This window comes from Bactrocera neohumeralis, chromosome 2, assembly GCF_024586455.1.
Source record: "Bactrocera neohumeralis isolate Rockhampton chromosome 2, APGP_CSIRO_Bneo_wtdbg2-racon-allhic-juicebox.fasta_v2, whole genome shotgun sequence".
NCBI classification, from domain to species: domain Eukaryota; kingdom Metazoa; phylum Arthropoda; class Insecta; order Diptera; family Tephritidae; genus Bactrocera; species Bactrocera neohumeralis.
This window is the reverse complement of record NC_065919.1, coordinates 67148955-67176209: the sequence shown is the minus strand read 5'-3', so window position 1 is coordinate 67176209 and position 27255 is coordinate 67148955. Positions and strand designations below refer to the sequence as shown.

The following is a 27255-nucleotide window of genomic DNA, read 5'->3' as shown; positions in this document are numbered from 1 at the left end:
CATCCGCTCGAATAAGTGTGTGATCTTGCGGTGTGGATTATTCATCGCCACACGAGTTGGCGCAATAAATCTCAATCACTTCAGCTTGTAGACGTGCAAAAAAATGTGAAATGAGGGATTTGTTGTTTTTTGGTTTTCATGATGGTCGAGTTTAGATTTAACTTTTTAACATTTCACATTCAAAAGTAGTATATTTAAATGAATAAAGATTTAGTACAATATGGCAAGGAAGAAGTCCTTGACGTCACCTTGGCATCATGCGAAATAGCACCCTCGAACAAGGAATGGAGGAATGACGGAATCTCTGATCTTACGTATATCCGACAGAATGGATTCAGCTATAAAAGCCTATAGAAACTTTATGAATTGGAGCCTATGCTGTTGGAAGCTCCGATCAGCACTCCCGGTCGCTCCAGTTGAAGACTCAATGTTCTCCGCTAGTGTGAATGAGAAGTGTAACGAGCTTTTGTGTGTGGGTTTGCCCTTGAAATCTCTTATCCTTTTAAAACTCAAAAAATCAAGGAAAATTTCTTTGTTAGATACTGGAGATTACGAAAACCCGATCTTCAAGTAGAAGAGCTTTCAAGAAAGCCTTTTTCGAGTGGGCTCTATACAAAGTGTGATTTGTTATATACGAATCGTAGCTTTGGAAGGCGCAAAAGGTCTTCTTGAAAAGTTTGAGTTTACTTCACGGTAACCAGTGACAGCATCAACATGATCACTTCAATGGTATTTTTGATCCGTTTGGTGTTCCGGCCACACTCTTATGTCCAACCATTTAGCAAAATTCCATTAATGTAATGAAACAATCTTCTCTAAGATAGGTTTCAGTACGAAATTTCCATGACTGACTTTTAACTGTAAACACCCCACCAATAGCCAGCATAAATTTAAAACATTGATTACATAAGCATACATCGTCATCGAAGATACACACCCTTTTGGCCGGTTAAAGCTGCCACTTTCCTCACTCGAACAACTTCTAAGGAAGTTAAATCAGCACATCAGCTATTCATCATTGTTCCACCATTTTGTTTTTCTCTTAGCATTCTTAGTATTCGTTTTTGCTGTTTAGTTCATCGCTAGCTTAGCGTTTCTTAATACAATTTTAATTAAGTTCAACCCACACTACGGCCAAGGAATGAAATCGTGTTTTATTAGTAAATTGCGCAAAAGTGCCGTCACATCCCGATGGCATACCGCATGACCGCTAAGGCAGACAGACAAACTACACATGAACATAAGTATATGTATATATGTACATACACACACTCTCACACTTTGTATTGCGCTCAACGACGAGTGGAATTACGAGAACGTGCGAATCGTAACCGCGAACGCTTTTACTTCCACCTTACTAGATTTACAGGTGTGTATGTATGTATGTACTTAGGTAGGTGTATATGTACATATATACATATATCTTTTGCAAATTATTTCCCTTGTTACATAATCGTTGTAGTAATCGCGTTAAATTTATTATGTAACGCTTGGATAGACATTTTCTTACTCTTCGAGCAATAAAGCCAGTCATAATTGTCTTTAATTATGCGATTCATTAAAAATCTTTGCTATTTTAATTAAATTAATAACAAATCGGAGAACTGGGGAACTATTTTTTATTAAAATATGTTCCTTTTCTGTCTTTCTTTAATGCGGATCAGAATTCGAAATATGCAAAAGTGAAATATGTTGCAAAAATCTTGAAATAAATCGGAATACCATAAACATACGTGAGGAATCCCATAAACTCGGCTATAACCGCATAAGGAGCTCAGAAATGAATAATTTTGGAATATTATGGTTAGTCATTCTATAGAGAATACAACCAGAGTAGTAACCACTTCTTAAATATATATGTATAAGGGTTTTTTTTTTTGAACTATTAATTTTTTTCAGTCCCGTCACGAAATTTCCTTGGAAATACCCTAAAAAAAATTTCCTGAAAATTTTAGCCATAGAAAATACACTACAATCGTGATTTTTTTTTTCTTTAAATTCCTACAGATCAGAGGTATTTTATGGCATCGCTTTGACTGTAGACGCATATTTCTTAGAATTGTTCACTCTACAAAAATGCCCAGTGCAACAAAGACGTAACTCACACCGGCGAGGTAGTGCGGGGCTCTAAACCTGATTTTTCCAAGAATTTCGCATTTTTTTGTATATATCTCGTAAATGACAAGAGCTATACAAAAAATGTTCATCACAAACTTGCAGGAAATTTTATTTGCTACAAAAAAGGTTCGAGGTCAAAATCGCTATCATTAATACTTCTCTTCTTCAGCTTTTTAAGTAAGGCTGTATGGATTTTTCATAGATTTTTTAATACATACCATAGATATCCTGGATCAGTGAGCTAATAACACGTATTTTCGATGAAAATTTGTTCTCGTTAATATCATAATAAATTCCTGTTCAAATTGGCATATTTTTTCCTCATTCAAAGTTGATACTCAACCAATTATATATTGTGACAAAAAAGCACCCGGATATTGTAATTAAATTACCCGGGGAAATGAACGTTGAAGACATGCCTCATTCTGGACGACCTTCGACCTCTTCAACTGATGAAAATATTAAAAAAGTGAAGGATATGGTGCTTGAAAATCATCAGGCAAGTGTTAGAGAGATGGCAAGAGCGCTTGACAACTCACGCAAGTTCGTTTGAATGATTTTGGTGGATATTTTGGGTATAAAACGCCTTCTTGCTCAACTCGTCGCGATAAAGCTGATACTGTACCGTAATAGGTCTCTTTGGACATATTTGAACGTGCGAATTCCGATTTCGCTTTTATGGAGAGCAGTATAACCGCCCATGAGACACTGGTTTATGAGTTTGACACGCAATAAGTCAACAATCATCGGAATGAAGGGAAAAAACGAGCTGAAACCAAAAAAAACCACGCCAAAGCCGCTCAAAAATCAAGGTGATGCTCATTATTTTTTCGATATTCGTGGTTTGGTGCATCATGAATTTGTTCCGGAGGGAAAGATGGTCAGTATGGAGTTCTTTTTGGCCGTATTGCGGCGTTTGCATGAGAACATCTTATGGTCTATTTCGCCAAAAGTCAGTTAATTCTGTGCACCAAAGACATTTTAAGAAACATTGCCTACATTTTGGCGCAATCGAGTATTTAGAGAGATACGCCTACTTGGAAAAAAATCAATTTAAGAGCATAAAAAACTTATTTCTAAGAGAAACTGATTACTTCAGATAGTAATAATTTATAAAATCTATAATAAGAGAATTATAAAAATAATTATACCAAAATACTAACGTCTATATTTATATATGTAACATACTAACCTCAAAAATAAATTATGAATTTGACACGTGTGTTTCTGTTTAACTAACAACACAAACAAAAACACCTTTTACATTTACAAATTGCACTTAACCTTTCAAACAACAATTTGCACGCTTTCCAATTACTATATTAATAAGAAACCAAACAAATGATAACGCAAATCAGCAACACTAATTAATTTCACTCGCTTCAATTGGCAATAAACTTTAGATAGATCTCGATTTGTAAACAAATCTGTAAACTGGTTTAAACAAATTTGATCCATGGTGCATACCGGATACAACAGACTGCAAATCAAATACAGTAATACAGTTACTCATTCTAATTGCTCGTGACAGCTAACGGCACTTGGACGACACTTCAGTAAAACCAATGAATGTCTTATCACTTTGACAAATTCAATCAAAAAAAAAAAACAAAAACCAAACAATTGACTTTTTCAGTGTCATAATCTTGTCGGCATGATCAGATACCACAACGGCAGAGAGGGCCAAAACACACTCGACTGTTTATTTTTAATAAATTTATTATTTATGATAAGGTGGTGAGAGTTATGAAATCCATGGTGTTAATATTTTAGCTGCATAGAAGCAATTCAAACGACAGTGAAGAACAGTTTAGTAGAAATAATGCCAAACGCAAAATAAATGTGACGCAAATGCCCGCATGAAGGTGAGAAAAACATTGGAAGAATATAAATCACGTTTACACTTTATTGTTTCAAGTATTGCCTTCCAGCGCTGTTGTTGTTTGACCCAAAGCCTTCTAATACCTAAAATTATGTCTGCAGAGGCATATCTATATATGCCTGTTTGTGTGAGTAGAGTTGTCAGTTAGAAACTACAGTTAAGTGGAAAATCAACTTTCAAGTGGTCTTCAGTTTCGACGCAAATTGTGACGTGATTTGAGTTACTAGATATTAATCACGTATAAATACATGCATAGAAATACTCAAGTGCAACTTTATTTAAAAAATAGATAACGTAGATATATTGTATATTATTGTCTAAATATTTAAAACTGTTAAGTTATTTATAACGTTATTTTTCCTTATTGAGGTACTATTTACATAAGTAATAAACGACAGTTAAGAATTCACTTAAGTCTACTTCAATCCACGAATTCTCTGATGGTTCGCAAAATGATGAGGTATGCTTACATATTATCTCAACAATTTTGTGTCGTCCTGGTTTTTTTATGTAACTTCAGGCGCAAACCAAATCGTTATTTTTTTTTACTAATTCGTACAACCCTTTTTATATTCTTGTGAAGTTTTATCTCGATATGTCGACTTTTGCCAAAGAAAAATATTGAACAGCGACTTTACTTAATACAATTTTGTGTGTTTCAATATCACGCTTACGGAATCGTTGAAAATGTTGCAAAAGTGTTATGGAGAGTGTACATTACACAAGTATTTGAGGCGTTCATTCAGTGAAGGCTGTGAAGTCAACGAAAATTTTCTTCAAGCGAGTTGTCCATTCGAGTCTAACTCTTTTAATGACGACAACATCTTGTGGATCAACTAAACACGTTTTGATTAATGTTTGGATTAATGTTTTGGTTAATGTTTGGGTTAATGTATTGGTTAATGTATGAGTTAATGTTTTGGTTAATGTATGAGTTAATGTTTGGGTTAATGTTTGGGTTAATGTTTTGGGTATGAAACGGGTCAATGCTAGACTTCTATCAAAAGACCTGAATCTTTTGCAAAAACGACGTCGAGTAGCGGTCGCAAAAAAGATTCTTGACAAACGTGGCTGAAGATGCGACATTCATCAAACACAACTTTATTATTGATCATATGTGGGCTTATAAATTGAACGTCGAAACTGTACCACAATCTAGCCAACGGCGCTCCAAAGTTTTGCCGAAACCAAAAAAAATCAAAATTCACTGAAAGCTTAAGAAATCTGTTTTAAGGTTGTCATGCTTGTAAAGGTGTTAATAAAGACTTGTATTAAAATATGTGAGATTTTATTTTTTTTTTACAGTCCGAGCCAAAAAATGTGAAATATTTAATTTTTTGTGGTATGGTAGTTTTTCTGCTGATGAAATTAACTTCTTAAGAAAAAAAATGTCAATTTGTTTCTTTGTTAAGCCACATTAAGCTTAATAATAATTCACAGTTACACAAAACATCTTTTCTCTAGAAAATTGCCTTGAAATTTAAAGAACACTTTCAGAGTCCCTTTTCTAATTCTTCTTCTGCTACTAAAATGTTATTTCACTCGATGATTTGACTTTTTTTACTATCCCTGAAATAAATAAAAATTTTGCTATATTCGTAAACACTCGAAAAATTCGAGAATCTAATTCATGGTTACTAAGGTTGAAACAGGATATCGTGTTTCCGGACTGATCGCTCCAGTTTTGAAAAGTCAAAATAACCGCTTCGTTTGGGCTTTCAAAATGTAACCGCTCAATTCAATCAGATTCATCAGTTTGTCTTTAAACGCGTTTTTGTCGAGACAGAATTTTCGAATTTGCTTCAGTGATTACTTGAGGACAAATGCCCCGTTTACTATGGTTCTTCCTGCATCTTCTACATATAGTTCTGCATATAATGACCTACCAGTTTTTTAAACTGATCAAAAATCGAATTTTGCCTGTCCACAAACTACTAAAATGTTGGGTAAAATCCAGTTTTTTTAATCTGCAATTTGAGCATTTTTGATTTTTTCAAGCGTGCATCATTGCAAGGACAATATCTTCTAATATATAATTTTTTATAGGATCCAAACACGGAGAATCTCGGAATGCCACCATGCATGAAAGTACGTCTCACTAGCACTATTTGACGACTGCACCCTGTATTTACAGTTGTAATTTATTTTTTACACGAATTAAATGAGTAAATACTATGAAAATTTGTTATTTTTGAAATATGAAATAATCGCAATGAGAACAGTTAATTCAATTCGCATGGATCCCACGCCTTGTCCAGCCAATGATTTATTCACCTTTGCCATTCACCATTCGCCTTGTCCGACCCTACCAACGCACGTTTCGGCTCCTGCTGTGCTTAATGCTCATTACAACGCAATCAAAGATATACCTACATATATAATAAATGTTACATATGTATGTATAAATAATAGAGGAGAAATTATAATCATTCCAACGGCACACGGTGGCAATGAATCTTCACATTCATTATTGCTTGTAACCCCCTTTCTTTTGGCTGTGCATCCTCATTACATTATACTCTGCGCTTTGTCGCTCGCTTTATGGCAGCAAGGTCGACTGTACATAATGTATACATATATGTATATATACATATGTATAAGTTATATATATATAAGTATGTTTGGTCAGTTTCATTTTGTGTTTGGATCACAAGCTTTGTTTTCAGCGGCGATAAAAGTGCATTTAGCCGACAGGTGGGAGGGAAGAGTGCACTCAGCATAACGGCATACATACAGGTATATACATATAGTACACAAGTACTTGGCACATATCATAAAAGCTGTCGTGTATTCAAATATTGTGACTGCACCGCCTTTTCTATGCTAAAATCGCGTTTGTTTGTGGAAAAATTAAGTGTCGCTGAGGTCAAAATGCCCACAAGCGCTGAGTTTGTGAATTGTTTGACTACCGGTCAGCTCTAAACCGCTGTGAAAATTCAACAATTTTGAACTACACCCACACATACATATGTGAGCATAACTGTACTTGTTGCTATTATGTTTAATAAAAGCATAATCATAGTTATATATTTATGTTCATATATAAGTAAATATGTTTATGTAAAAATATTGTGATTTGCGAAAATTTGTCAAAACCTTTGTAAACGAAAAATATATTTTCTTTAAACAGATGATTCGAAATATGAAATTTTTCATTTAGGATAAACTGAACTATTTAATTTTTTTCGTTGAAGACATGCCTCGTTCTCGACCACCTTCGACCTCTTCAACTGACGAGAATATTAAAGAAATGGAATGTAAGAAGATGGCAATAGAGCTCGACATCTCTCGCGAGTCGGTTCGAATTATTTTGGTGGATATTTTGGGTATGAAACGCGTTCTTGTTCGACTCCTCTCGATGAAGCTAAGTTTTTTTTTCAAAATGAGTACCGCAAACAAGCCTTTGAATATGCTTGATGTAGCAAATTCCCAACCCACATTCATGGAGAGCATTATAACTGCCGATGAGACATGGGTTTATGGGTTTGAAATGCAAACAAGTCAACAAATATCGGAATGGAGGGAAAAAACGAGCCGAAACCAAAAATAAACCACCATTAAGCCGCTTAAAACGGTGATGCTCAATGTTTTTTTTTTGATATTCGTGGTTTGGTGCATCATGAATTTGTTCCGTAGGGACAGACGGTCAATAAGGAGTTCTATTAGGTCGTTTTGAGGCGTTTGCGTGAGAACATTCGTTGAAAACGGCGAGAATTGTGGAAGAATAATTCATGAATTTTACACGATGATAATGCAACATCGCCTCGAGCCACGATTGTGACCGCATTTGAAGCCAAAAACGCCATGGATATTATCGATCAACCACGGTATTGACCACATTTGACTCCGTGTGATTTTTTTTGATTCTCCAAACAGAAATTGTTGCTCCGCGAAATCCGTTTTCAGTCGATCGAAGAGATAAAACAAAATTCGCCGAAGTAGCTGAAGACCATCACAAAAAGTGCTTATAAAAAGGACGAGTACTGGAAAAATCGTTCGCATAAGTGTATTACATCTGTCTGAGGATTACTTTGAAGGCGACAAAATAAATATTGATGAATAATTAAATATTTTGCGTTATATTTGCAATACTCCAGGTACCTTTTTGGCACAATGTACATAAATAAGGCAGAGTTCTCTCATAAAAAAATATACTTTGAGCTCGTTTGCTCGCAAATTCTGATCATAGCCAATACTATTGATTCCATAAGTGAGATTTTTGAAGCTTTGTAGCTTTTGGAACATAAAGATTCGATCTGCAGCAAAATGGTAAATAATCTACTTTAAGGCTGAAAAGCTGATTTTGAATCAGTTACTGGTGATGAAAAACCAAGTTTCGTCAAGTGAAAACAGTAGTCGTCGAATCAAGGTGAGCCGACGCAAACGGTGGCCAAGGCAAGATGGGCGGTCAGAAAGGTTTTGCTGCATAATTGATGGGATTACCGGCCAAATTTTTAATTCGAATCTGTACAATTTGACTGTATATAGGTAGCAATTGATCCGAAAAGGTGTCAGTTTAGATCAAAAGGAGGGGAAAAGTGTTTATGCTAAGTCACACAGATCTTTGGTGAGCTCCGGAAGTTTTTTCGAGAAGTTCTTACGCATACACTTTACAGTCTAGACCAAGCACCAAGTGATTACTACCTGTTCCTATCAAAATAGTGCTGTCAGAGATCTTGTAGAACGGAACGGTTGCTAAATTAGGAATACGTCTTTTGTTCAGATGAGATTAAACTTGTTTTGCAGTACCATCAACTAGAAAACTTTATAGTTGACGGCTAACATAGCAGTTCAAACATGACAATGTCAATTTCCAGGTGATGTATTCGTTAGTATTACTCAAATACCGAAATATTCAAATTCTCAATATGTTTCCAAATACAGCCGTCTATAACATCACATCAGAAGATATTTATGTGTGCATATTGTAGGTACTTTTACCGCTATTGCAAATAATAACGCATACAATTGGAAAATTGTTGCCGCAGTTGCTGCTGATCGTGGCAATGACGAGTTGCACTGCCAGCGCCATAAATCATATGTGCAGATATAACCACAATATATGCATATATACATACATATGTACATGAATGTATGATAAGAGTTTGATAGTGCAACGCTGTCACTGCTTTAGTCCCATCTATACACACACACATACATACATACTAGGGTACGTTGACAATGTGGAACAGCGGGATACAAATTGCTGACGTCGATCCATCGTTGCACACATACAACAGCAAAATTATGTATGCTAATAAATGTGTGTGTAATGCTGAACACACACATTCAAGCATATGCATATACATATGTGTTTGTGTGGTACATACATGGTGATCATTGCCACATAAAGTGCGATTTTTTATTTCTACTTATTTGATGCTTTTTATTTTTATATTTTTTTTTTATTTTCTGCTCTTTTGTCGTTGTTGTAGCATCTTAAATCACAATATTAACGACACAACAATAACGACAGTAATAAATGTTTATTTAATTTAATATGTATTCACTTGTTCAGCGCGTATGACGACAAACAGTCAAATTATATTGTACTAACACACACACACACACACACATGCACACGGATACATACATTCATGGGTACATAAATGAGTTCGTTGGAAGTTTTGCCCGTTGAGGCCGTAGGAGCGCTCATTTTTGCACAAAAACCGCAAAACAAAAATAATTTTATTATTTAAAGCTGATTTTCAAGCTACTTGAACATTTTTCTAATATGAATTTACACAATTGCTGGCATATTTCAGGTTTGTCACGTTCAAAAATTTGCTAAGTGAAATATAAATTTACAATTTTTTGCCGTTGTTCGGCGGTTGTTGAAAAAATGTTGACACGAATTCATATTTAATATACCATCTAAGATCCCTTAAACGATTTTTTGAATTCCAAATTAATGAAACGGGAATGCTCTCAAAATATTGACTCATTGGCCACATGAAAAACTTAATTAAATATAATATTAATATCCCCTTATTTTATTTTTACTTTTTTGTAACTAACGTGTGATCCAAGTAGAGGTACTTTTTTCAATAAGCTTTTTTTTGATGGATCACTCATGAATCGAGTCAAGCTGTCATCGTGGAAAGACTTATGCCTGAACAACGTTTATAAATCGTTCAACTTTATTACGAAAATTCGCGTTCTGTAAATAATATATTTCGCCCGCTTCACTCAACGGCCAACAGAGCATAATATTCGCAACACCATCACCCATCTTGAGATCCAGCATTCATTATTGGATTATATTCGATCGAATAGACCACGTTCAGCTGGCAGTGAAGAAAGTATAGCAGCCGTAGCTGAGAGTAAACACGAAGACCGTGAAGAGTCGATTCGACGGCTTTCGGACTGACGTATAAAACGACTGGTCGAATTCAATTTAAGATCGAAAGCGTACAAAATACAGATTGTGCAAGAACTGAAACTGCTCGACCTTCCCAAGCGACATTGCTTCGCTCTATGGGCTCCTGAAAAGTTCCAAGAAGATCTGACGTTTTCGAGCGAAATTTTGTTCAGCGATGCGGCCCATTTCTTGCTATATGGGTATGTAAGCAAGCAAAATTGCCGCATTTGGGACGAAGAGCAACCTGAAAAAATTCAAGAGCTGTCATTTCTTTTGAAAAAAATCAGCAGTTTGGTGTGGTTTGTGTGCCGTTGGAATCATCGGTTCATATTTCTTCAAAAATAATGCCGGTGACAACGTAAAGAGGGTTAAAATTGCTAAAAATTGTGTGAAGATTCTCCAATCGGCTATAATTTAAAGAAACAACTGTGTCGAAAGCCCATAAGCTTAAAACCTGCACCTGGAATCCTTCAAATAAGACTGGATACAAACAGAAGTTCGATGTACGCGTGCCACCCGAGTTAAAGCAAAAAACCTCATGGATCAAACACCAATATGCGAATTGTTGCTGAATCTTAAAAAAATCTATACATTTTTGTAGAGAATGGTTACTGTTGAGGATCACTCATATCAGCTCTAAGTTTCTCTCCTACTGTCAAACTCTTAATTCGGATCTATGCTATCAACAATTAGACCATATGAAGTCAGCAATCGTCCAGAAGTGTAGATATTTGGACTCGCCAAAAGCGCCGGGAGCTTTATTGGGATGTTTTTATGCATTCAACTTATAGTTTGGACATGCCATAAACTGATTACTACTTATTACTGTCTATGGCGAACGGTTTTGCTGGTTAAAATTCAACTCAAGAGTAGCATATGAAAATTTACTGTTTCTATGAGAGTGACATTTTGAAGTAACCAAGAAGTTTTCGAATAAAACGGTGCATAAATAATAAGACCTAAATGGATTATTCTCACTATGCTAACTAAAACCTTCCATTTAAGGCAAAAATAACGGGATTTTTCACTAGACTATAATATAATCATATTATGAATGATGAACTAGAGCTCACCTTAAAGGAAATATCAATATATTTTGTAGAATATTAAGTGTTATCCCAAACAAGTTGTTGTATTAATAGCATACATGATCCTACAAGTTTGAAACCGCTTCCGTGCTTCAGAAAAATTATAATTTTTAAGAGATATACACTATACTGAGAATTGCACCGATGATATCAACGATTTATTCTATAAAACCTTTTCATAAATTTCTAAATCGTTGAGGCTATGAATTCTTAACAAACTGGTTGCTAGCCACATATTTCAGTTCCCAAAATTCCGAATATCGAACGTTTTGGGAATAATTTAAGTATCATGTTAGTCAGTACAATCATGTACATAGTTTTTCAAGGAAAGTAAAAATTAACCTCACTTTTCTCGAAAATACAAAAATGGGATGTAGATATATTTTCACATCGACTTACGAATTTATAGTAAATTAAAATCCGATTGCTAATACCGGATATCCGTTAACGGATGATTGTGTAAGAATATCATTACTGTAAGGGGTAAAAAGAAAGGCAGAACCTGTACCGCGCAGACGCCAAATATTTATAAATATATGTTTATGTAAGAATCTTGTAGACATTACCCAAACAACGATTACATAATCTTCAGAAAACTTTCGTCTCATAGAAGCACACACATCACATAACTTGGAATTATGCAAGTGGATCATCATCCTCCCACAGATCAGATTCATTGTATAATTTTACGAGTTAATAGCAATTATGGAAAAGTTAAAGAAATTAAATAGACATACATGTAGGGCAACAACAAAAGCCGACACTTAAACCAATTATAATTCGTGTGCATAAGCAGTTATGTCAACGAGTCGCACAATCGCTAACAACAGCAACAACAACAACTGGAACTAAGTAAATAACTACAGACTAACTACTGAGCCAGCACTAAATGATTCTTTCTTTTATTCTTTAGTCCACCGTTCAGCATGTGTGTGTGTGTATGGGTTTGTGTGCGGGTCTCTGTGAATATGAATATCTGGAAAAGCACGGAAAATACCTCTAAAAACACGTTTCATTTGGTTACAACTGGATCCAACCGGTGAAATGAAACCGAAACTGAAACCAAATTCGAAATCAAAAGCGTACCTTCAGCCCAAACCAAAAAACATGTAAGAAACTGTTACTTCCAGACGAATAAGCTGCCGCAACGCACACTCATCAGCAGCTTCAGAGCGAAGCGTGAGGTAATTAAAAGTGTGGTTAACCTAAATGAAAGGGTCGGTCTAAGGAATATACGTATAATAACTAATCCGAAAGTATATCGGTGTTTGTTGTTGTGGAATAAGTTTGCGTTATACACGACAGATGGCGAACTGAAGAAAACGGTTTTATTAGACGCGAAAAAAGCATAGATTTTATGTCTTCTAGTTTTAACAAGTTTAACTCAACTTTTTTTCTAAAAGAAAAAAGTCTTTATAGGTAATTGATGTCTGAACCTAGATATATATCTGATATATGTTAGAACAATATATTCGTTGACATACATATACTGTAGTCCTTTTGACTTGAGGCCCGTATCAGAGGTGGATAGTTCAAAGAAGTTGAATTAAGTTCTTTTCCATGACAGTTGAGAATACGTAAGCGGAGCCGACCCAGTTTGCTATCCCGAAGGGGTCTACCTCTTCATAAAATATGAGAACACGTCGGTAATACAAGGCTCCAATCTAAGGTGCTAAGGTTTGAAGACTTCTTTGCCTGAACTCACAACAGAACTAAACTTTACAAAACCTTAGAGTTCATAACTCCGACGAAAGTGGGGATTCTTATCTTGTTAAAAAAAATTATATTTCAATTAAAAGCTACTTCCATTTCTTAAAACAGTAGGCTCTAAAAACGCAGGCACCAACTGTCAATTTAGGGATAACAAATGACGAAATATTTTTTTCCAGCTCTTTTGACATTTTTCTTCACAAGATTTACCATTTCAACATGGAAAGATATACGATCCAACAACGAGTCGAAATTATTAAAATTTACTACCGAAATTCGGAATCAGGGGCCTCAACCTAAAGAGCGCTACGTCCAATTCATGGTCGTTATAATCGTCGTGTCAGATCAACAATCGAGCGTCTAGTGGAAAAATTGTAAGCCACAGGCACAGTATAAAATGTTTCCGTGCCAGTGAGACAAAGAAGTGCCCGTAGTGTCGAAAATATTGCTGCCACTAACGCATTAAATGAGGACGACCCAAATCAGTATTTCACATGTCGTTCTCAAGCGTTGGCGATCTCTGTGATGTCGTTGTGGCGAACTTTGCGAAAAGATCTTGGCCTACATACTCACAAGATCAAGATCAAGAACTCAAGCCGCTTGATCACCAGAATTGTCGTATGTTCATGAATTGAGCTAAGCAGCAACTTGAAAATGATGACAGCAATTTCACATGGAAAAATCATGAAAATCTTTGCATCAGCAATAATTATGGTTTGGTACGTTTTATGGGCCGGCCATCTTTGCATCCGTGATAATCAAGACCGGTTAGTTACTGTTTATGGGAATCGCTAGCGTCAATGACAACCGAATGTTTTTGGCTCGAATCGGAGGATATGGATTTGGACAATAGGTGATTCCAACAGGACGGCGCCACAAGCCACACACCGAATGTCCCAATCGATTTATTGAAAACCAAGTTTGGTGAACGTGTTATCTCACAAAATGGCCCAGTCAATTGACCGCCTCGGTCGTGCGATTTGACGCCGTTGGACTATTTTTTGTGGGACTACCTCAAGTCTATGATCTATGCCAATAAGCCAGCGACGATTGATGAACTTCGAATATCGAACGTGAAATTGCAGCAATATCGGCCGATTTGTGTTTGAAAACCGTCGATAATTGGGTTCAGCGTCTGGACTCCTGCAAGCGTGCCCGTGGTGGCCATTCAGAAGAAATTGTGTTCTATACATAATGACATCGAATGTACTTTCATAGGAATAAAGAATTTAATTGATATCCCAAACCGCTTTCGTAGCCAACACTTGTTCTCTGATAAGTGCTGGGTCCTTATTAAAGCCGCTAGCTTGGCAAAAGCCTGGAATCATTGTGACCAAAATAGTTCTTTATATTCAATATTATTAGCTTAAATACGATACTTCTGTGCCCAGGTAGATGCATTTCCATTCCAGGAATACACAACTCCCACCCACGCTTGTACATGCCATTCATTTTATTACACAACTCAAAGTTGGCAGCTTCAGTTCACAACAAAGCGAATAATTGATTGCTAAAATTAATTAATGTTAATTTTTTTTCTTTTTCTCCCTTTTCTACAGGCAATTTGTACAAAAAGCACAATTTACATATCATCTTCAAAAGAATCGTTTAGAGTAGCAACAAGTTAAATATATTTCGTTGTATTTTTGTTTTTCAAATTTTTTTGTTACCAAATATTAGCAACTATGTTAGTGATAAGTCGTTAAATGCAACCGCAAACTAATGAAGCTTACAGAGGTAGCTACATAAGTATGAAATTCGAAATTCTTAGACCTAAAGTTTTATATGTATATATAGCAAGTGGCTAACTACTTCAGCAAATATTTACAGTCACACTGGAAATAGCAACAAAAGAAGGCATCTAGAAACTGAAGTTAGCATGTCTATATAAAGTTTTGCAGATTTGTAGAAAACCAACTCGTTTGTAGCACTCATTATTGGAGCCGATTCGGCGTCGTTCGCAACAACTCGGACTGACGTATGCAACGACTTGGCGTATTTTGCGTGGAGATCTTAAATTGGAACTGTTAAAATACAACTTGGGCAAGAACTGAAGCCGTTCGATCTTACCAAGCAGCATTGCTTCACTCTATGAGCTCTTGAAAAGTTCTAAGAAAATGCGACGTTTTGTTATGTAAACATGCCAAATTGTCGCATTTGTCACGAAGAGCAACCTAATGTGATTCAAAAGCTGAAATTTCATCCAAAAAAAGAACGGATTGGTGTGGTTTGTGGTCCGGTGGAATCATCGGACCATATTTCTTCATAAAGGGTGTCGGTGAGAACATAACCGTCAATGGCGACGCTTATCGCGCCATGATAGATTCCTATTTGATGGCCGAAATTGAAGCTCGTGATCGCGGCGTATTAGTTTCAACAAGACGGCGCTACTTCCCACACATCGCATCAATCTATGGATTTATTGAGAGAACACTTCGATGAGCAGATAATTTCACGTTTTGGGCCGGTCGATTGGCTACAAAGATCGTGCGATATCACTCCGTTAGACTTTTTCCTGTATGGATATGTAAAGTTTAAAGTCTATGCGGACAATCCCGCTTTGATTCAGGCCTTCACCAGTTACCAGTCGAAATGCTCGAACGAGTCAAATAAAATCGAACTCAACGGATGGACCATCCGAGACGTAGTCACAGCCAACATTTGAACAAGATAATCTTAAAAAAAACTAACTACCAAAGAATATTCTTTCGAATGATAATAAAAAAATCCCCATTAAATTAGAGGTTTATGTATTTTTTCTTTAAAAAAGTAAGTTCTCTCGAAATGAATCAAACTTTATATGCTGTAGTGGTCTAATCTAAACAATGTATTCGGAAGTTGTAGCATTGCCTTGGACAATAATTCATGCCAAATGTTGTGAGGATATCCATGGCAACTATATGCTATTGAGATCCAATATCGATGGTTACGACAAAGGAGCAGTGTGTGTTAATTTTCAGGTCTATTTTTCAAAAACTGGGAGACTAGTTCGAGTATATAAAAACGGACAGCCGGCAAATCGTCATGACGATCATTTATATATACTTTATATGGTCTCTGACGTTTCTTTCTGGGTATTAAATATAAACGTCGGGGCAAATCCTGCCAGCTATAAAAAGTGCTCTATGGTGTCATAGTAGATAAACAACTGGATTTTACTCTAATTGAAGTACAAAATTTCTATAACAGTTTAACTTGATTATATTGTTAATTGTTGTACAGTTAAAATTGTTGGGTAGGGCATTTCAAACTTTTTTTTGTAGATTTAAATTGGTGTAATTTATTTAAAGTAAGTGTTATTATACTAACTTTAATTTAGATAAACTTTTTGCTTTCAAATAATTGACGAAGAGACCTAAACGATAGTAATATTGGATCATAATTTCGTGTCACCATGTCAATCGGTATTTTCATCTAGTTTTTCATTGCATTAGGGACAATATGAATGATCGAACGTAGACATATTTACGTAGGTACTGATAAGTATGTAATGCACTATATAATTATCGATTTTTTCCCTGATGCGAACATAATGAAGTAAATTGAGAAAAAGTTAGAAAAAACAGATAGAGGACAGTATGGCATAAAAATAATACCAATTTTCTTATAAAATCACTGTGTGTGTTTATTAATTCTGAAAGCTTTTCTAGAGTTATGCAGAAAATCAAGAGTTTTAGCTCAAACATACAGTAACGGTTTAAAAAATTAAAAATATAAACTAAAAGTGAGAATAACGGCAAAAAATTGGAGGAAGTTATTGTTTGTGAAAGCAATAATGTACAATGACGCTTAATAATGCATAATAAATTCAATTTAATTTACAACAAAAAGGTGCTATAATATCCATTAATCATTAAATCGCTATAACGTGAATTGAATAGTACAAATTACCGAAAATTGCACAATATTTTTTCAGCAATGTTGGATTTTAACGCCACTATTAGCAGCCACTTTCAAATTATTCAACTACAGATGTACATATGTACATACATATATGGTATAGTTGCTATAATTTTGTATTCGTATGAATATAAATAAACGACTTGTTTGAACAAATCGTTGAGTAAATAGCATACCCGCTAAACGTGGTCATATGTTAATATCGCCAATTATTAGAATATCAAATAGCGAGTAATTAAAGTGAGCAAATAAATAAAATAAATATGTGTCGATATGGAAATGCTTGTAAAAACACGAGCATTTAGTTAACGTTAAATATGAAAATAAAAAAGTACGGACTATAAAGGAATTATCAGATGTACAATATTGTATTACTGGCCGACGATTTGTCACTTTCTCTGCGCGCTGGATTAAAACTCTGCGCTTTTTGGGGAAAAATTACACATTGTGTCAAAAAAATCACCCGGACATTGTAATTAAATTCCTCAGGTAAATGATATTTAAAAAAAAATGTATTTTGCTAAGTTGGTAGGACTATCCTTAATTACTAAATCAAATATGAGTCCGATCTGTCAACCGGTTTGTTTACAGCAGCTAATTAAGTCGGTACACCTCAGTAACGCGTTGCGATTTTTACAATGGATAAAAATGTCGAACAAAGTATTTCTCTCAAATTTTGTATTTCTAACAAAATTTCGTAAGTGCGGAATTGTTGCAAATGTTGGAAAAGGCTTACAGGGATTCAGTTTTGTCAATAACACAATCCTACGAATGGTACAAAGCCTTCAAAGACGGTTGAGAGATCGTTGAAAACATGCCTCGTTCTGGACGACCTCGCTCTCTTCAACTGATGAAAATATTGAAAAAGTGTGAAGCATATGGTGCTTAAAAATCGTTAAGCAAGTGTTAGAGAGATGGCAAGAGAGTTCGACATCTCTCACGAGTCCGTTCGAATTATTTTGGTGGATACTTTGGTTATGAAACGCTTTCTTCCTCGACTCGTACCGATAAAGCTAATTCTTTTTCAAAAAGAGAACCGTAAACAGGTCACATCGTGCGAAATTCGATGTCACATTCAGGGAGAGCATTATAACTGCCGATGAGACAGGTGTTTATGAGTTTAACATGCAAACAAGTTAACAATCATTGGAATGGAACCCGTTTTCAGTCAATCGAAGAGATAAAATAAAATTCGCTGAAGGCCATCCCGTAAAGGGCCTATGGAAAATGTTTCGAGAACTGGAAAAATCGTTGGCATAAGTTTAATACAGCTGGTGGAGATTAGTTTGAAGGCGACAAAATAAATATTATTATATTTTCGTTTTATTTACAATTTCCGGGCACTTTTTAGTCACAATGTAAGCGAGCAACTGACCAGTAATTTAGTTAAACTAAAGGGATATTTTTTGAAGGAGTTAATAAATAAATAAAAATAATGTAATCGATGATTCATTATGAAAAATTTTGTATTCCCTTGAGCCCGTAGCCGATCTGCAGTCAGACATCAGAAACGAGCTGTCTGGCGTTGAGGAAGATTTTTCTGATCAACAGTAATCCACATCCAAAAAAAAACATAAACATTCATTATTACTATAGATGTATACAGGTAATCAGCGAAGGACTAGTCAAAATTTTGTTTTTGGACAAAAAAAAAGTGGCTACTCAAGAAAAAAAAATTTATCAGATCTCCGAAACTTAAAATTTTTGGAGAATATTTCTCGTGAAGCCACGCATAATGCGCGCACCTAGGCAGCTATAGGCATTTGTCCGTTGTGATGCCCAAAACTAATAGGCTTGAATCAAACAGACCGTCACATATATGAACAAAACGCCTTGCCAATTTGCCAGGTCCGTAAAAGGCATGACAACCGAGATGCCACCCACGACAATCGGGTCTAAGTAACCGGAACGGACCCGGATTTTTATCCGGCTAAGGACTGTCAACTTGGCACTTTAGAAATGTTTTCTTCCGCTACAACAACAACAGATGCTTCAACCTTAACCTGGCGAGAGCCGGCCAGTGGAGGAGAAAGTGTCTAGATGTATCCATCTAATCTTGCTCATAGCAACCATAGAACCAGCGTTCGAGTGCACGAAGACAGAGAAACCCCTACTCATTGCCATCCTGATTGAATTTGGGTATTGGGATGTAGTTGAAGTGAGAGAGGATATCGGAAGGATCCTCTCTTGTACGGGTATTATACGTAGAATGGCTTTAAGTGCAATCGTTGTACACCAATTATGCCAATGAGAGCCGCTTATTGAATACGTTCTTTGGAAGAATGTATAAAATATTAATTACCGCCATAAATTTATCGATAAATAAGCGACTGAACAATCAAAGCTTAACAAATTACCGAATACTTTTATTGCGACTAAAGAAAAACCATCAACACTAGAAACTCTCGAAACACTCAGAGCAGCACACTAAGTCGCTGAAAGCACTATGGATTACGTATACATAAGTACTATGTTGAGTGTCGATATGTAGACTTAATGATAAACAATTTGAAAACACAATCAAGTGCACTTTTCCACTGAAACAGTGTCAACTTCTATTCACATTTATATTCTGCACTTAGCTACATTACAATACATGCCCGCCCCACTTCATACTCGGCCGGTGCCCACCATTTCCTACGCGGCGGGGTACAAAAACGCTTTGGCATTTAGCGTTAATCGCCAATCGCTCATTCGCCTAGTCAATTCCAATTGTGTATAAATCTCGTTTTTGCACAATTTTATCTGCTCATCAAACAGCTATATAGAAATGTACTACAACAACAACTAGTGCGATTGGCTAATTCATTGTCATTTGATTGGATTTTTATTGACTTATAATTTCATTACAGGCATACCTAAATAAATAAAGGGGAAGCAGAAGAGGAGACAAAACAACGGAATTATTTCAGTACAAAAAGAAAGTAAATAGAATAAAACAGCGTGAATAAAAACAACAATAAATAAATAGTCTAATTGCTAGTCATCGGCGTCGCGCTGGGTGCCTGCTACTGCCGGCGCTTGACCGTAAAACAAATCTCGCTTTTAAAAATGTCCAGTATTTTCCAGTTTTGGTTTCAGTAGCGCTCACTTTTCCATGTCTAATTACTTTTGTTATTGTATATGTATTTTTGTTTACTTATCTTTCGCCTTGCAAACATAAAGGGGCAGCCAGTCAGTGGAACTGAACTTGTATTATGGCGTCAGTTTGTGCGTGTGTGTATGTGTGAACAATTAAGTCCCGACGTTCCAGACATGATTCGTCATTAGTTTGCATTTTCGCAGACTTTGATAAGGAAATGGCCTTTGGTGACGACAAATGTGTGACAGCAGTGCCAAGCCACCAGACGTGCTATGTAGTATAATACATATTTTTACTAATCTATATGCATAATATATTATATTAAATATATTCATAAAAGATTACAGAAACAAGAAAAAATGTTAAAAATGTTCGGTTGCACCGAAGTCGTAATATGCTTCGCAAATACAAAAGTTTTCTTACAAGCACCTTGATTGATCGGTTTATATGGCAAATATATGCCATAGTGACTCGATCTGAACAATTCCTTCGGAGATAGCACCGTTGCCGGGGACGCTTAGCACACATGCCAAATTTGGTGAAGATATCGCGTGAAATGTAGAAGTTTTCCATAAAAGCACTTGATTCCGATCGTTCAGTCCGTATAGCAGCTATATGCTATAGAGATCCGATTTGAACAATTTCTTCCGCGATTGCAGCCATGGCAAATTTCTTAAATACATCTCGTCAAATAAAAAAATCTTTTCATAAAAGCACTTTATTCCGATCTTTTAGTTTGTATGGCAGCTACATGGTGGTCCGATATCAGCTGTTCCGACAAATGAGCAACTTCTTGGTGCGAAAAGGACGTGTGTAGAATTTCAGATCGATATCTCAGCAACTTAAGGATTAGTTCGGATATATACAGACAAATCAGACGCTGGTCATTTGTATATATACAATTATAGGGTCTCCGACGCTTTCTTTTGAGTGTTACAAACATGGTGGCAAACTTAATATACCATACTATATATAAATACATATGTAGTAAATATTAAAAAATATTTTATTAAAATGTCTTTGATTGCAGCGGAATGTATTTATCATTTTTGTTTTTGATGGCGGAGAAATATTCTGCCGCCAGGTCGTTGGTCGGCTGGTCATTGTTGTTGTTGTAGTAACGTGTACCTAATCGCTGTTAAGATGGTAAGGATTAGATATATTGTCGTCGACGTCCTTTAACGGTAGGCCCAAGAAACCTGCTGTTTCGACCTGCGCCTGACCAAAGGGAAAGGGGTGTCGGATGAGTAGAGTTAGTGGAGACTCCTAGCACTCAGAACATATATTAGATATGTCGGGGTGTATTCTGGACTAGTAGGAGTTTAACCTGCTACAGTATCCAGAACGAAGCTGCGCAAATGTCACTTCGGCTGGTCGTCATCAAATCTGGTATCCATTGCAATATTCAAAAAATTTATAAATCATACAGGGAGCACCCAGTAACACCTTGAGTTTCCTTTGAGACTTGAAAACCATTCAAGAGCATAAGCTTTAAAAATAAGGTTCAGATTTTAGTTGAAATCTCTCCGAAGGAAGGTTGTGTATGTAGTTTCAATTGTAGGCATGCTGAAAAACTCTATTCTATTATAGGAGGAAGCCTCTACATGTTTAATTGTCGCAGTTGGTGTACAAAAAATTTCCAAAACATATTGTTCATGACAATTTGGACAGGCGAAAGTTTTGCGCACGATAGGTACCATAGGAATTTACACTCAACCGACTCAAAATGTTAAAAAATCAGTAAAAATTATGACAAAATTCTCCAAATCTGGCCTCCAGTGTACTGTTCTTAGACCTCCAAAATGGTGGTTGGATAGAACTCACCAAGATTGAGAGCAACTACGAAACAAAAGGACGATCCAACCACAAACAACCAATGGTATTTCTTAGTATATATAAAAAAAAACGGATTTTTTCTACAAACATTCAAGTCCATTGTAAAGCACTACAGCCGCACCCCAAGCGATATCGAAAATAGCCAAAGGAAAACGGTAGGGTATCAATACAAAATGAACATACTTATCTTTGTCATTTTTATCTTAAAAGAACATTGCTCATAGATTCTTCGTTTCACCTCAAATCTCGCCTTTTAATACATGCAAATATTTTGCTGATACACATTTAATAAAAGTGTGCAACTTCCTGCAAAACAACGTAATGAGTTCAATTATATGTGTGTGTGTATGTGTGAGTATGTGTGTTGTCCGGAAATCAATGATGCAGACTACTTTCCGAAATTTCACAAAAGGCACAAAACGTTTTTTCCAACAATATTCGTCATTGAATATGCGCATGCAGCAGTTTTGGCCCACCAAATCCAAAGTCGCTAACAACGGATGTTGCATCATCACCGGCGTCATTGCAATTCTTATGCAACAACTATTCTATGACGGTTGGCGATTATTTAGTATCCACCTACTTTAAGTACCTGGCCACTAATGGATATTTGACTGGCCGCTGCCAATTTCTAATTGTTGATTTTTGTGCCGCATTAACGCTGTAATTCTAATAAATTTCACGGTTAAATGGCAGAGACATGAAAATCTTTTCAAGGTTGAAAAGTCATTAATGAGCTCGCCACAAATGCACTCGACCGGCCGCCACACGGCTGAGATGAACGCTAACTATTGTATGTGTACTGGAGGAACAAATGAGGCAAAACGCAAAAAAAAAAAAAAAACTATGAGAGCAATGACAATTAAACAAAATTAGCAACTTTGATGTGATGCAAAACAAATTCACAAAAACAACACTAACAACTAAATATCATAGAATGGTATTTTTTGAGCTCCAGAAGTAGCACACGGGCATGTGCATGTGGTCATATGGATACCAGCCAATAATTAGTCAAGCACGAAGCGTCCTAATGACACCGATTCTGGTTAAGAACGGAGGGTAGGTGCGCGAAAGACCGTCGAATTTGTACAAATGCAAAGGGTGGAAATTGACTGGAAGTCGCTTCCAATCGACAATGCGTATGCATGTATTCTCGTGCGGGTATACGGCACAAGTGACAGCATGGCTTCCAAATCGTGTTATATAATTCCACATTTGCGGCACTTCCAATAAGGGAAAATAAGCCAACATTTTCACTTGGCCAAAAGCGAGTAATGTGGTTAAAAGCGAGATTTGAGAGCAAAGCTCTCGAAAGCTCAATGGCAGCAGGGTTGCTGTTCGAGTGTGCATTTTACTTGCGTAAGTTTATCGTTTTAGATGAGAGTAAAGAAGTATTCTTTATACAAATATAATATAATAAAAACAACAAACTGATTAAAAATTTTGTGAACTCGAGTTCTCGAGCTTTTATCAAAGCAATTTCAATAGGAAAATTTTTAGTGAAATTCTTTGAGGTTATGGCTATTTTGCTTTGAATTGCCAAATGGGTATGTTTTGAGGTTGCAATTATTGCTTAGAATTGTATTTATTTAGATGAGTAATTTGAATTTTTTTTTTATTCTATATAAATATTTGTTTCGTGGCTAAAGAATGGATTTCTACTAAGAAGTGAGAATGATTCATTTTTATTTGTATGCCTCTGTGTTATCAGCCTTCAGGTAGGAATATATTACACGACTACGCTGGTGATTGCACCAGCAATGCAATGGAATCGGTGGCATATGCTCAAAAGCAAACTGATATCTTTCCGACCTTTCTCGCTTTCACAAACTGGACGAAGGAGTACAGACTTGCCCTTAATATTGCAGTCGATGGCGTTAAAATTCCGACTGTCAATAACCTTCAGATTATAGGTGTGATACTTGACTGTCTGTGAACTTTCTTTCCTCACGACCGCCATTATTGGCAAAGTACAGACCCACAACAAAGTCCTAAAGTCGCTAGCCGGCATCACATGGGGAATGACAAAGAAACGTTATTGGCAACATAAAAGGCAATCGGGCGACGGTCCTTAACTACGCCGCACCATAATTATCGCCTGTATGCAGTGAAACGCAGACGAGGAAACTTTAGAGATGCCAGAACACTGCAACCCAGACTATAACGAGATGCCTTTTGAGTCTACTATCGAACATCTACTCAGTGAGGCCTGTATTATCCCAGTTAAGGGTATGATTTCGACGAAAACCGAAACCACCTCCTAGTAGCAACAAGAGGTTTTTCCTCAACTACGTTGACGACATACGACAATACGCCTACCAGACTTCGAACGCAAACCGCCATTCACAGTGAAATCATAAACATCTTCACCGACTCTCTCTCTGTGAATGGAGCACTTGGAGTCAAACCACCACCCACTGCAGACGACGAGCTCGAGTTGTCGCGAGAATCGAGAATGACCCTTGTTCAGCTTCGTACTCGATACTGTATGTATGTAAGGCATGCAACTGGTCGCTGCATGACTCTTACCACCTCTTTGCATGCCCAGCTAACTCTACACATCTGACACCCCTCTCCATCGAAACAGCACGTTTCCTGGGCCTACCGTAGGATGACCTCGATGAAAACTTATCTGAAGCTTACGACTTTAACCGGGACTAGATGAGCGTCGCAACAATAACAGTTTCGAATTGCGTTTTAAAAATATTTTTAGTTTATGGAAGTCGATAACACTCAGTCTTGGTTCATCAATTAGTAGATTAAACAGACCGAATTTCCTTATGAAAATTTATACTTGTGATTACACATTCACTCAGCTGATTAAATTACATATTACATACATACATATGTATATACGAATAGAAATTGAACTATGAAAGTATCCCTTAGGGTGAGCAGGTAACAGAAAATATTGGAGATTTAAAATTATTATATTTAAGCAGGTAACAAAACTTTATAGAAACAGGTTGAATTGCTTTAAATATTTATTATAGCTCAAATCAAACCAGCTGCTATCGATCATCCAACTAGGGAGATTGCTGACAGAGAAATGTCTGAGAGTAAATAAAAGGTACAAAGAACGAATAGAATTTGTTGCTGGTACAATTGGATCCAAACAAAACATGCCTGCAACCAAAAAATAACTAGTATTACACATAACAGGTACCCTCAGGTAGCCAACTCCAACGGGCTGCTGGTCAATAGATTGATAGGCTTAGCAGCAAGCAGCATAACACTTGCTCACACTTGCTTTTAAAATGCATTTTCAGTCAAATTAGAAAAACAAGATGCAAGAAGCAGAGCAAGAAAAACAATGCAGAGAATACGAAGAGAAAAACGAACGAGAATAAACGAATAAACGAGCGTAGAAACAGCGATTGATATCGAAGAGCAACAACACAAAAAGGAGAAGCGTACAAAAGGCCAAAAAAAGAGAGCATGAGCGCAATAAAAGTTCACTGAGAAATAGGAAAATTTTCCAACAACCACTTACAATATTTACTCGTACTATGGATGCAATGTGACACCACCTGCACCCCGCTCTCCGCTTGCATATTGCATTTATCAAATGGTAGTTAAAGCCGCCCACTCACGTGTGCAATAAGTGCACAAAATTTGGCCAGAATGCGGCCCCTCCCACTCAAACTCGCACACATACATATGTACAACTCTGAAGCTATCGATTCTTTGCAGATATTTCAGAAGTCAACTTCAACTACTTTAGACACTACACTGGAACAGATAATTTTTTGGTTTTCAATATTTGTGACTAATGCAACTCACACCCATTCGGCACACAAACATACATACAAATATGTGTAAATAATACAGCTCACTATCAGATGTTTCAGAGTCTCGTAAAATTGATCTCGTGTGTCACCCATATTGTAGACTCGCTGTTGGTTAATTAAATTAACTTAGTTGGGTTTCTAAGCGACACACAAAAGGGCGTCGCCTCCAAGCTAAGCTCACAGCAACAGAACACATAACGATTATGGCCAGATCAGCACCTTAGCGACTTGGAGCGACACAACAAACACAAACACATATAAAGCACAACAAACAATTCGTGTCTGACAGCAGTAAATTTTTATCAATTCCAGCGAAAATTGCAAATAAACAAATCTTGGGTATTCACATAATCATAATTAAGTGCATATTCTGCGTTTTTCGTTTCATTTTCTCATAATTGCCATCGCAGATTTGCATATACCATATAATATTCACACTTAGCTAGCGCTCTCCACGAACGGCTAACTGGGCTGTTTACACAGACTTTCTTTTAGCTTTTTGTAATCCAATCAGCATTGCTGAAATTCATCAAGCGCTCGTTGCCTGACATGTTAACAATTGAAATCACTTAATTTTACACTGATTCTATTTGATTAATTACTTAAATGGATAATTAAAACGCGAACTCACCTCGAAATCCGACCTTAACGCCATATTCCAGAAAACACAAATGCCAGTCAAATTGAAAATAATAAAGACGAGAGAGCGCACAAAAGGCAAATAAAACAAAATGCCAACGAGTAAACAAAGTAACGAGTCGCGAATTGGAAGAAAACAGATACAAAATGCCTAGCGTGAAAAAATTTTCAACACTACGCAAAGAGAACGTAAATTATGATATCCGTTCTCTGCAACGCGGAAACATATACGCTATAGATGGCGCTCTAAACCATATGTGAATTTTAATTTTAACGGTTCGAAAGTGGGCTAAGGTGTATTTCCGAACTACAGACATTATTTTGTTATAACATGGGTGTTGGCTAAAACATTTAATCTACAAACACTGAACAATAATTATTTAAAAATGTTTATTTTATTCGCTTTATTTAAATAAACAGTCATAGTTGCATAGTTTTGGCATAGTCCTTATTATTCGAGCAGGCCCCACGGAAGTTCAGTCGAAAACGGACCCGCAAAGTTTATTTTCTGAAATTTGGTTAGAGGTTTTTTTTATACAAGACGTTTTTGATTCGCCATATTTTCCTCTTAAAAAAATTACGCGCTCCTTCGAGAAGCCAATATACATATGTACATATATATAGCATATGCTGTGGCTCCTGGGGGAAGCAAAAGGCCACAAACCATTTATTTCAATCTTGTGCTAGTCTCATGATTTAACTACATATTTTTCGAATCTGAGACGTTTAAATGTACAATTTTCTTCTCCAGGCTAAAGCGGAAACGTCTTTCCGTCGTTTGCCTTACGGAATGTAGTCGTTAACGCTCCGTATGTTTGTGTCTGGATCTCATCTTACAGCATGACGGA

At 36.4% G+C, this 27255-nt stretch overlaps 1 protein-coding gene across 5 annotated transcripts in view; it reads right to left on the bottom strand.

Annotated features, from left to right (window-relative positions):
* LOC126766518 (sodium/potassium-transporting ATPase subunit alpha) overlaps window positions 1-26471 on the bottom strand; it is a 90032-nt gene extending 63561 nt beyond the window's left edge. For 3 of the 5 annotated variants that reach the window (XM_050484289.1, XM_050484287.1, XM_050484285.1), the window contains exon 1: window positions 26400-26462. In XM_050484289.1, coding sequence (XP_050340246.1) covers window positions 26400-26423 — 24 coding nt within the window. In that variant the 5' untranslated portion in view covers window positions 26424-26462. Of the gene's footprint in view, window positions 1-26399 lie in introns of all 5 variants that reach the window. The other 2 variants (XM_050484312.1, XM_050484284.1) reach the window with 2 other exon arrangements.
* Window positions 26472-27255: the final 784 nt, after the last annotated feature.